We start from the raw sequence: 12,084 nt of genomic DNA on the forward strand, positions 1-12,084 counted from the left end.
TAATAAGAGTGCTAAATATAGGGTTTTCCAATAAGAGGTGTTATTTTGAATAGCCCGCTATTTTGGTCGATGTTACTTTTGAAGCTGTCATTTTTTGACATTTGACATGTAGAAACTATGTCATTAATAAAAATGGAACGATATACGCTTCAACAACGCATTGAAATTATTAAAATTCACTTGAGTGAATCAAATACAAATCATCTTGAGTAATGAGGCCCATTTCCACCTCGGTGGCTTTGTCAACAAACAAAATTGTCGCATCTGGGGCTCGGAAAACCCGAGAGTTATTGTTGAAAAGCCTCTCTATCCTCAACGTTACTGTTTGGTGCGGTTTATGGTCCAGCGGAGTCATTGGACCTTACTTTTTCAAAAATGAGGCTGGAGCAACAGTTACGGTTAATGGATTGCGCTATCGGGATATGATTAATGATTTTTTATGGCCGGAATTGGATGTTATTGATCTGGACAACGTTTACTTTCAACATAAGTGCCACACAAGCAATGAAACCATTGATGTTTTACGATTGAATATCAAAATAATACCTCTTATTGGAAAACCTTCTATCTTGTCTTAATTGTATTGACGGGAGTTTTTATAAACCTACGTAAAAGTTTTTCTTTTTTAATAGTGGAAGATACTAAAGGAAGTATCACCCTAGTGTAAGACTACCATTCAGAATTGAGACGTTTCCCAACTCCTTACCTCGCTACTACCCTTAGCTTCATAAAATACACCAATTGGGGGTGCCATAGTCTCACTGGCTCTATACGGTTTGAAGAAGTTGAGTGCGGTTACAAAAAAAATCGACTCGTTTTAAGGTACTATTGGATACTCTTAGGTTACGTAGGTGTAAAGTCACAATTCCAAATGTTGCTTGAAATGGCTTTAACGTCTTTAGTTACCGGTATAAATAGCCAGTTACTTCCCAAATATTCTTTCCGTATCTCCTTTTTCTTCACATTTATTTCAGCTTCACATCACACCCCGAATTGCAAATAGTATAGCCCCATTGGACCTTACTTTTTCAAAAATGAGGCTGGAGCAACAGTTACGGTTAATGGATTGCGCTATCGGGATATGATTAATGATTTTTTATGGCCGGAATTGGATGTTATTGATCTGGACAACGTTTACTTTCAACATAAGTGCCACACAAGCAATGAAACCATTGATGTTTTACGATTGAATATCAAAATAATACCTCTTATTGGAAAACCTTCTATCTTGTCTTAATTGTATTGACGGGAGTTTTTATAAACCTACGTAAAAGTTTTTCTTTTTTAATAGTGGAAGATACTAAAGGAAGTATCACCCTAGTGTAAGACTACCATTCAGAATTGAGACGTTTCCCAACTCCTTACCTCGCTACTACCCTTAGCTTCATAAAATACACCAATTGGGGGTGCCATAGTCTCACTGGCTCTATACGGTTTGGAGAAGTTGAGTGCGGTTACAAAAAAAATCGACTCGTTTTAAGGTACTATTGGATACTCTTAGGTTACGTAGGTGTAAAGTCACAATTCCAAATGTTGCTTGAAATGGCTTTAACGTCTTTAGTTACCGGTATAAATAGCCAGTTACTTCCCAAATATTCTTTCCGTATCTCCTTTTTCTTCACATTTATTTCAGCTTCACATCACACCCCGAATTGCAAATAGTATAGCCCCAATGGCTCCTGACAGTCGGAGCTCTTGTTCGGAAATCACATGAAAAAATTTCAACTGTATAATGCAAAGTCAATTATCCGTGATTCATACATATTTCAGCCTCGGCTCTTATCGCAACCCTTGACCCATAATCACGAAACAACGGCACTGAAACATGCGTGGAAATTCACACTCGATTCTTCACTATTGTGAAAAGAGAAGCAATTTGACATATTGTGTTCAATATGAGAAAAAAATTTGTGGTGTTATATGACTGTAGTAAAGAAAAATATAATAAAGTGCACAAATTTAACTGATCTGAGCATTTATAAATGTAATCTTATTTTTTACTGTTTACCTTAAAGAAAGAAACTTGCTCAAACGAAGTCGCAAAAACTATCAAATGTCTTTAAGAAATAACATTAAAGCCAACCCAGCGTTAAATAAGGATCATTTTGATTGAATAAAAGAGACCGTAAAATGATTAGTTCTTTTATTTTTAACTTTAAATTTAGAAATAAACTTTTAGAAAAAGAATTGAAATTTGGGAGGAATAACGGTGGTGATAAAATGCAAACATATTTCTGCATCAGATTAATTTTTAAATGCAAAAATAAGGAGGCTAGGATTCAAATTTTACTGGCTTGAATCTGCGCAGGGTTGCTTTGAGTTGAATTTAGCCGCCAGCGCCTTCGCCGAAGCGAAAACGTCATTTAATGACAGTTGACCAAAACACCGTACCGATAAAGCAAACGATGTGTCAATTCGAATTAGAGTCGGAATTATAATTAACTCAATCTTATACGAGTGCCTGTGAATTCCTCCACCATTCGAGCGCTACCAAAAGAACCATATCATCAAACATCACAACCATCTCTTCCGTAAGTCACATTTGCGAATACCTATCTTTTTGGTTCAGCAAACAGAGCGTTAATTTAAAGTGTCCATAGTCTACGCGAATATCGCAAAGCAACAGATTCGTTGGAAAAATAAGTGGATGAAATCAATGACGTTATATACTCGTGAATAAAAACGCGTTTTGGAAATTTCAAAGTGGCAAGCAAAAAGTTCGCCTATTGTAGGCTTTCGATTTCGTAATTTATAGTACTAAAATGTCATGCGTCGCGTAAGGTAAATATGATGCTACCTCTACATAAATTACCAAAATCGCCTCGTGTGTAACGAGATAGTATTTTAATTATTAGCCGAACACCAGTAAAAGCCAAAAAATAAAATTTCATTTGTAATTACGTATTATTACCAATTATTATAAATACTACAATTATTTCCCTCCCGAAGACTATATGCGTCGTTATAGAAAATGCAAAGCCGACTAGACTACATGTCTGCACGTGCAACTGTCAAATTACGAAGTCACTGCTGTCGCTAAGTAAACTTCACTGTTTGAAATAGTCTAATCACTCTGTTTATTTATATACTTGCAGTAAAACAACATTCACATCAGCAGTAATAACGAGTATCAACAATCTCAGCTATTTGAAAACTACTGTCGTTCCTCGATTATGGCTCTTCACTGACTTAACTTTACAGAAAATTACCGGTTTGATTAGCTCTTGGTGAATTTTATGATCTCCATCAACATCGGTTTTGTTTTAACTACCTTCCGTGTAACAATGAACAATATTGATAACGAATAAATGGATTCTTCTAATGAAAATAGATAAAAATTGCGTGTTTATAAATATTACCTGTTTGTGGTCATTAAAATAAAGTTCGATTACTAAACAAATGTGAAAAAAACTTTCAAAAACATGATGGCGATATTGAAAATTAAATGCCAAATAAACTTGTTCTATTACTTGTTCTTCATTCTACTATCAAGAGGACTCTGCGACGTTTTACGTAAGTAACCAGTCTTACTTTTATTTATTTTGGGCGATGTATTGTTTAGTTTATGCCTTTTATTGGAACAACTTGGTAACTATTAAGATTTTTAGAATACCTACACATAAGACATATTAGTTAAGCTATTACATATTATTTACAGATATTATAGGTACCACCCACCTACATTTGGTGAGTATGAGACATGTGTAAAATTGGACTTTTATATATATATTTTTTTTTTTTTATATATTTACTCCACACAGGAGGCCCTGAAGAAAATAATTTCCCTCAGGGCCTATGTCATCTTTGGGGATGCTGTGTGGAGGGTCTTTTTGTGGAGAGGAAGGAGTGAACATGGGTCTTGAAGAGTCCCATGTTGTAGGAGGGAGGAAACACAGAGACCGGCAGTTCGTTCCACAGCCGAGCTGTTGAACTTAAGAACGAATCGTAGAAGCGACCCGTTCTCATGTGACAAGTGTCAACTGTGTACAAATTTTGGGCGCGCGTTTGGCGTGTACCCCGACTACGCACCGGTGCCGAAGGGATCAATGACGCTAGTTCCTCAGAGCATCTTCCATTGTAATACCGATAGAACAAGGACAGCATACCTACCTGACGCCTGTGCTCTAAAGATTGCAGTCCGTTTGTTAAGATTGGGGAATCTATCAAACGGACCGCCCGTTTCTGCACAGAGTCAAGGGTTTTTTTCAGGTATTTTGGGGCTCCAGACCAGAGATGGCTGCCAAATTCGACAGTAGGGCGCACTTGCGATTTGTACAGGGTGAGCAGTTGTGTACTATTAAAGTATCTGCGGGCCCTGTACAGTACGCCCAGCTTCTGAGAGGCCAACTTTACTCTGGCTTCGATGGAGCCCCCGTACCTGAGCTGGTCACTTATAGTTACACCAAGCATTATTTATGTGTTATTTGATTTGTATGCGACATGTGCAACATTGGACTTTTTGTACTTATGTGTTCTTTGGTATGTATGTGACATGTGCAACATTGGAGTTTTTATACTTATGTATTCTTTGGTGTGTATGTGATATGTGCAACATTGAACTTTTTGTACTTATGTGTTCTTTGGTATGTCAGTGACATGTGCAACATTGGACTGTTTGTACTTATGTGTTCTTTGGTATGTATGCGACATGCGCAACATTGGACTGTTTGTACTTATGTGTTCTTTGGTGTGTATGTGACATGTGCAATTATTAAGTGTATTTTGCTGTGTGATGTATTTTGTTCAAAACCGCTAAAATTTTTTTGATTCACATATTATAATAATTTCTAAAAATATTTTTCCGTTTCTGATCAATTTTATTTTAAACATCATTATATTTTATCACAATTATTCTAAAAATGGCAGACATGTATATTTTTCAGCATTTTTTAGTAGTTGAGAATTCAGTGCGCTTGCTGGTGAGTTGGTAGGTATTTAATTTGATAATTTTATCTTTAAGTATTTATCATAAATATCAGACAAAACCTTACCGATACTGACATACTCATAAATATATATGTTATAAATATTATACTGTATTAACAACACGTCCATCGTTAAAGATAATAAACCTCCTATACTCCAGCGATAAAAAACATAACACAGTATGACCAATTAAATAATCTAAATGCGTTTGAAATTTCACCCCGAATATAAATAAGATTAATAATGTTATCAGTGGTTTGTAGATAATAGAAGTTTCCGGATCAATGAAATGTTCTGACGTAAGTATAAATTCCAGGTCGCGGCGGTTTCTGCGTTTGTGTGCCTAACATATACACTTTCATAACGAATTTTATTTCAAATAAAATTTAAAGCTTCCACAAATTATTAAAAAAGTTGCAATATTCTTCGAGTTATATCGGAAAGCTGGGATTTGTTAGTCATTGGAAAGCATCGGGCGTCGCTTGGTGCAGTACGAATGTCCCCCAGGGGAACCGGTGGAGTGTAAATTCTTCAACCATGTATACCTACGCTCTCCGATATTATGTTTAACAAACTATTTTTCAACTTTTAACATTATTATTGATTACTTAATCGAAATAAAAAAAATATTAGATCGCAATGCGAAATGTTTTCTTTCAAAGTAAAATTCAAGTTCATATTTTTATTTTTTAATCATAAATACATCTTGAAGAGAGTGTCAAAATGAACGGCTGCACGTCCTTTTTCGTACAAAACTTAAAATTATATTTAAAACTAAAATATCTAACCAAACTGATTATAATAATAATAATAATATTATTCAGTTACATAATGCCGGTCGGTGTCTGAGTTGGCATCGCGTTTGGGTTCCACCCAGGCGTAGTTTGTCCAATTCCTCGTCTGGCTAAGTCCTCCATCACCACAGGCAACATTTTCCGTTTACTGTGGTGGTAGTAGGAGATCTGCAAATATTGTCAGATTATTCGTAAACAGGGAATTTCGGTCATTCTTTAAAAAAAAAATTATTCGTATTGTATGAGAAATATCCGGTGACCGGATAAATCATCAAAATGATAATTCATCACATTTTTAAAGGTGTGTTGAATTGTCACTATGTTGAGTTATCATGGAACCGAAATATCCAGTAGGTATGAGTGCTATTTTATTTATTGATGTTTTCAATAGTGAAATAAAGGCTATTAAAGAACTCAAGTGATTTATTTTGGCGGTATTATGTCGAATTGGGCTACCTCCTTCTTTAGTATTACAGTGCCCACCATCAAGGCAGATGTGGAATAAGTGTGTATTACACATCTGATGGTGGACACTATAATACGGTCCGAAAAGTTACCCCAAAAATAAATCACTATAATGCTTCTAGTCATGAAAATCTCACATCATATTCAATTTGATTTTTTCGTTCATTGTTTTTGCGAGTCATTTATCAAAAAAAAAATTACCTAAATTTTATTTGAAATATAAAATTTAAATTTATGTTTTGAGTCAACGTAAATTAGTCATTTATAATTTATATTCATTCCCATCACAAAAGCAGATTTAAATCATTTTTATTAATTGCATATTAAAATTTATTATTTTTACATAGTAGTTAGGGCTAAATAATTATTTTTAATAATTATCGTTAGCTTACAAAATGACCAAAGTTGCCTTTAAAATCATAACGTTTGAATTATTTAATGGACTTTGTATTTAATAATTTAAAACAAAAATAAATAAAATAGCACATATCTGTACTAGATATTTAATAATAATAATAATACAGTTTGGCTGGGTATTTTGGCCAATTATTCCAAATTTAGGTTTGAATGAAAAAGGCGGCGCAGCCGTTCCTCTTAATTAGTTAAATTTTGATCTGGACTTGGTGGCTAATATACAGCACTAAATTAATTATAATTATATTAAAAGTTGTATCCAGAAATTTCAAAATATTATTTGTACAAATAACATTTGCTTCACTTTTTTAAAATGTTCAAAATATTAGTAATCTGTTTTTTATAATATTGTGTTGGTATTAACAGTGCTTACTCGACTTAAAAATGTGATTTTTTTTTTATGCATGGATACGTCAATATAGTATGCTGTATTATTTTCTTACAGAAACGTGGACGTTTCAAGGCTCCAATTAAATTAATGTCTTGGTCAGAAAAAACGATCGTCATCTAAAAAAATGCATAATTTCCTTGTTCGAGAGTTTTTGCTAATACAAACAAGCGGGACTACACTCTTCGTAGGAATTATAATAAAATAATTCTACTTAATATCGTATAAAGAGGAAAAATATAAACATCATCGCACGTTAACTCAGCTTATAGTTAATCAACGTTGTAGAGAAATGTTTTTAAGAAAAGCGTTCTGCTGTCTGCAGATAGAAAGCTAATTGGGACAAATCTTTGCAGGAGATTTCCAATGAATACATAATTCGCTCTAGAGCTCGAGCGATCCGAAGCTCCGATGCAAGTTGAATCTTCATCCATTTGAATGGCTGTTTTTTCACCTATTTTCCAATCCAGCTGCATGTCGGGACGCCGTACTTCCAATCAATAACGTGCCGATCTTCCGTGGAAAATTGAAATTGATCATTAAATATTCAGCATTTTCAAACTTCTGAAGACTTCTCGAAGCAACCCTTTCAATGGGGCCTTTCAAGAGGAACTATGGAAGAGATTATCCATCCAAGACTAAATTCGTTTATTTTTTAACAGCCATTACAAGTTTTCCTTTTCATTTCGAATAAAGGTCGACTTCCCGGTTATTGAGAATCGCTTTACTCCCTTTTCTTTTTAACTCCATAGAATTTTTATCGGAATATGTTAGGGAACCTATTACGGGTTGAACTTATTTACGAGTTTATCAGTAAATATTAAGAGAAATAGGATTTCTGCAAACCCTTTTGCAGCATCATTATTGTTGGCTTCGGATTTTTTTCGATTATAATTTACATTTTAAAACGATTTATTCATCTCATCGCGAAATTTTATTATGGAGCCTTTAGTTTTTTCTCTTTTCAATTGTTTATGTATTACGCAGTAAGCCGAACCGGTATTTCTAAGGATTAGAGATTTAAGGTCGTTCGTCGAACAGTTTATCACCAGAGATCCTTTAGCCTTCTGAACTTAGCTGTGAGCTTACTTTAAACCAACATAATAGTATATTTTTAGATAAAATTTTGTCAGTTTACATTTATCAGAGTTACGTTAGTTAGTTATGAATAGGTTAACATCTCGAATAACAATGCAATGGGCAACTGTCCATTATGATAACTTCTTCAATTCTCAAATTCATTTTGTGGCATAATTTTAATACAAATAAAAATAAATTAATTTGTATTCACCACTACAAGATAATCGAGATGTTTTAAAACCAATGATATCTTCGCAGTATTTTCATCGTGACAAAGAAACCGTTTGTTTCGAAATATGTCTATTATTTGAATTAAATGGTGATATATACAATTTAATTATAATAACCTGCACCCTGTTTGTAAACGACTAACTAATTAATTGTTAGCTAAGACCTAAAAAATTGTAACCAACAGCCGATTTATGAAAATTAAATAAGTGTTTGTAACAAAGCGACGCATTAAGAAAGTACAGTATCTGCGTAATAATATTTTTAAAATTATATTTTTAACATTAATAACTGTTGAAAATCAAAATCGAAATTCTATACTATGAGGAGACAATGAAAAACAATGTGAAAACGTGAGTTTATTTTAATGAATATTAATTCCGGTGCCCTAACTGAAAAAACTATTTCTTATCCAGTTATCTTCGAAAGAATTTAGGCTTTATAGTTTGGAAATAGTGCAATTACTAAGCACAATAAAGACTGAATAAATAAATAAAAACTTTGTAAAGTCAATATCGTTCATACCAGGAAAACTAATTTGTTGCTACAATATATAATAACTTGGATAACTGAAAAACTGGAACCAAATATGAATTTAATATTGTATTGGTTTCTAGACTAGAACGAAAATAATATTTAATAAACAATGTTTCTCCTTCTTCAAACTCCGTTTATAAAATTCTCAAAAATATATTTTTTCTTGATATTTTTCGCATGTCGGATTTGTCACATCGTGTTTCACGGTTCACGTTGCATTCGATAATACCAGAGGTATTTTTCTGTACAATGTTATACTGTATTTAGAACTATCAAGAAGTAAACCCACTTGAAGCATTTTTATAAAATAAAGTAGCTTTGTTTTCTTATAAATACCTACATAACAAACAATAATTAAAAATGACAGGTTAAGTACATTTTGTTTAATCGATGTAAAGTTGTTTCATGACATGAAATTAGAAGAAAACTTAATTGAATGATTTAAATAAAACTTTACTGAATGCTGTAGAAATATGATCTCTGAGGCGTGTGCGTTTGAAATTGTGTATCACCACATAACAATCGTGGTGATTAGAAAAGATTGCAAGAAACAGACGGTTAGGTGGTGGGAGTGAACAGAAGATCGGTTTAACAGAAAAATAAGCGCAAAGAGAGAATATACGAGAAATTGAATGATGGAACAATCTAGTACCAGATGAATTACATACTTAAGTTGCGTAATGTCAAGAATCAACAGCAGAAGAATTGCATGAGACGATGCATTTTTTATAGAGTGAGCCTTGCGAAGTCCTGTTTGTAAATTTTCTTGCCCGTTCCGTTTCAAGATGGTGGCCATTTTAATGGTTAAGTAATTTTTTTTTAAATTTGGTTTAATTTGAGTACACATACAGGTAATATGTAATACTATTTCTTAACTTAAATATCATTTTACTTATCATTCTCATCTTAACTAATATTATTATTTCTTGTATCTACGGAACATAGTAATTTTGCTCAATTATCTTGAACAGTTTTACTAAAATGTTTATTTAACCTAATTAGTTGAACCTACATTGTAATATTGAAGATAATATTAGCGATTCATAATACGAAAATTTGAAACACATAAATCAGATAAAGATCGCATTTGGGATTGAACCCAGGATTTTCGCCTTGCCGGGGCGCTGCTCTACCGACTGCGCTAATGGGACCCTAGTTCCTTCGGTCATATTTAACTGTATCACACTGTGAATAAGAACTACCAACATTATCTTCATTTTTATCACCGCGATTTTTTATAGGCTGATATCTTTATGTATGATCGCAAGATTCAACTTGAACTAAATGCAACCTAGTTAGTGTTTTGGATAAATATATCATATTTTAATTTTAAAACAATAAATAATGTTAATAGATTCTCAAAGTACATGAATATATCGCGAACATTCACAGTCACAATCAATAAAATTTGTGTGATGATATTTCAAATTCTGCAATTAAGTTATTTATTGGATTCCCAAATTTCGCAAATAATTGTTAGTATGATGATTGCTCAAAGCCCACTGTTCATTTGCACACACCATTTTTGGTATGTATAATTTAGATTTTGGCCAATTAATTATAACCCCCCAAGTCTGTAATAGGAATACAATATGTATTTTTAAGTTCTGTATATGGCTTTTTCACACAATTTTAATCTGATATAATATGTCAAAAAATCTAGAGAAGGTGAATTATTATTTTTTTAAAAATTTATAACTTTCGAAGGTGACATTTTAAAGTGATACCAAACAAAATTCTGGGTGACAGCAAGAATTTAAAACTACTACGCAGAAGGGAAATTTAATTCAGAGAAATAATCTTAAAAAAAAACTAATTCTATGAAAAAATTATTTTCATGTTTAAAAATAACAATAATGGAGCTTGGTGGAGATTGCTTCGCGTTGCTTATAGATTCCGATCGATTATTAATAAAAATGTACGTAAAATTATTATCATAATGTGTTAGTAATGTATCTGATAATATTATTACTCCAGCGTCTGGAAGGTGTAGGCCCTGTGATTGGTCAAATTCAAATTGTGTTTAAATAAGACTTTAAAGATTAAGACACGATTTCATACTGAAATAGAATCGCCACATGTAATACGATATTTCTTAAAAAATATCGTTTCTGCTCATACAATTTTTGGATAATATCGAAGAAAATATGTCTTAGAAAGTTCATAATCCATTGGATTAATTACATTACAGTGAAAATTATCCACAATTACGTGATTACGTTTGACGTTTGACGAAAAAAGGACGCGTTAATTCAATATGGCCGATACCCGATACGCATCGCGGCTAGGTGGCCGACAGAGCGCCCCTCTGGCGGTGAAGAAACGAATCAAATGACTGGCGCGTATATTTAAATATGCAAAATTACTTGAACATCAAGCGTTTAATAATAAGATTTCTTCTGGAAGTTTAGTTCTACTTTGCAATGGCATTTTTCATTATTATTTATAATTTTTTTTTTGCTTATTAATTACATCTGATTTTATATTGACATGTTTTCTAATTTCTAAAATTTCTAAATTATTTATTTGCGATGCTTTAATCCTGAGTGAGGTATTTTAAGTCCTGAATTTTTATCGAAAGTGTGATTCAAAAGATGATTTGCAAACTCATATTCACTATTTCCATTTAGAACCCCGAGATGTTTTTTAGTTCTGACTTCAAAGTTTCTATTGGTTCTACCTTTGTAAAATAAATTACAATCCAGCCCAATTGAGTTTATAAACTCCTGATTTTTTTGTTTGATTTTCGCAATCTATATTATTAAGAATATATTTATTCATTCTGTAATTAGTGTAAAACGCCGGTTGAATAGTACCAGGAATGTTTATATACATATATAATTTTAGAAGTGTCGTTATCCACAAACAGAATTCTACGCCATTGTTTATTTATATCTTAAGAACTAGGGTAAAAATACCGTTTGAAGATAATATGTTTAATTATTTTATTTAGTATTTCAACTATCAATTTATTAGAATAACCGTTATTAAATGTTATTTGTCTTATGAATATATTGTTTTATGGTTATATGCAAAAAAAAATTTCAGGTCTTAAAATACTTCACACAGGATATAAAGCATCACAAATAAATAATTTCGAAATTTTAGAAATAAGAGAACATGTTTATAAAAGTAGATGTAATTAACAAGAATTTTTTTTTTATAAACTCTCTTTTAAATATTTTCCCACTTAACTGGTCTTTCATATTGTAATTCCTAATTCTTATAAACCCAGCCTACTCTTACCCCTCC

General features: G+C 32.5%; 1 protein-coding gene across 1 annotated transcript in view; it reads left to right on the top strand.

Annotated features, from left to right (window-relative positions):
* Positions 1-3,374: 3,374 nt before the first annotated feature.
* LOC149422995 (opioid-binding protein/cell adhesion molecule homolog) overlaps positions 3,375-12,084 on the top strand; it is a 243,665-nt gene continuing 234,955 nt past the window's right edge. Inside the window, exon 1 of the mRNA XM_089632414.1 lies at positions 3,375-3,513. Within this exon, the coding sequence (XP_089488540.1) occupies positions 3,423-3,513 (91 nt within the window). The 5' untranslated portion in view covers positions 3,375-3,422. The remainder of the gene's footprint in view (positions 3,514-12,084) is intronic.

Source organism: Hesperophylax consimilis, chromosome 6 (genome assembly GCF_061612785.1).
Source record: "Hesperophylax consimilis isolate HC1 chromosome 6, BYU_Hcon_1.0, whole genome shotgun sequence".
NCBI classification, from domain to species: Eukaryota; Metazoa; Arthropoda; class Insecta; order Trichoptera; family Limnephilidae; genus Hesperophylax; species Hesperophylax consimilis.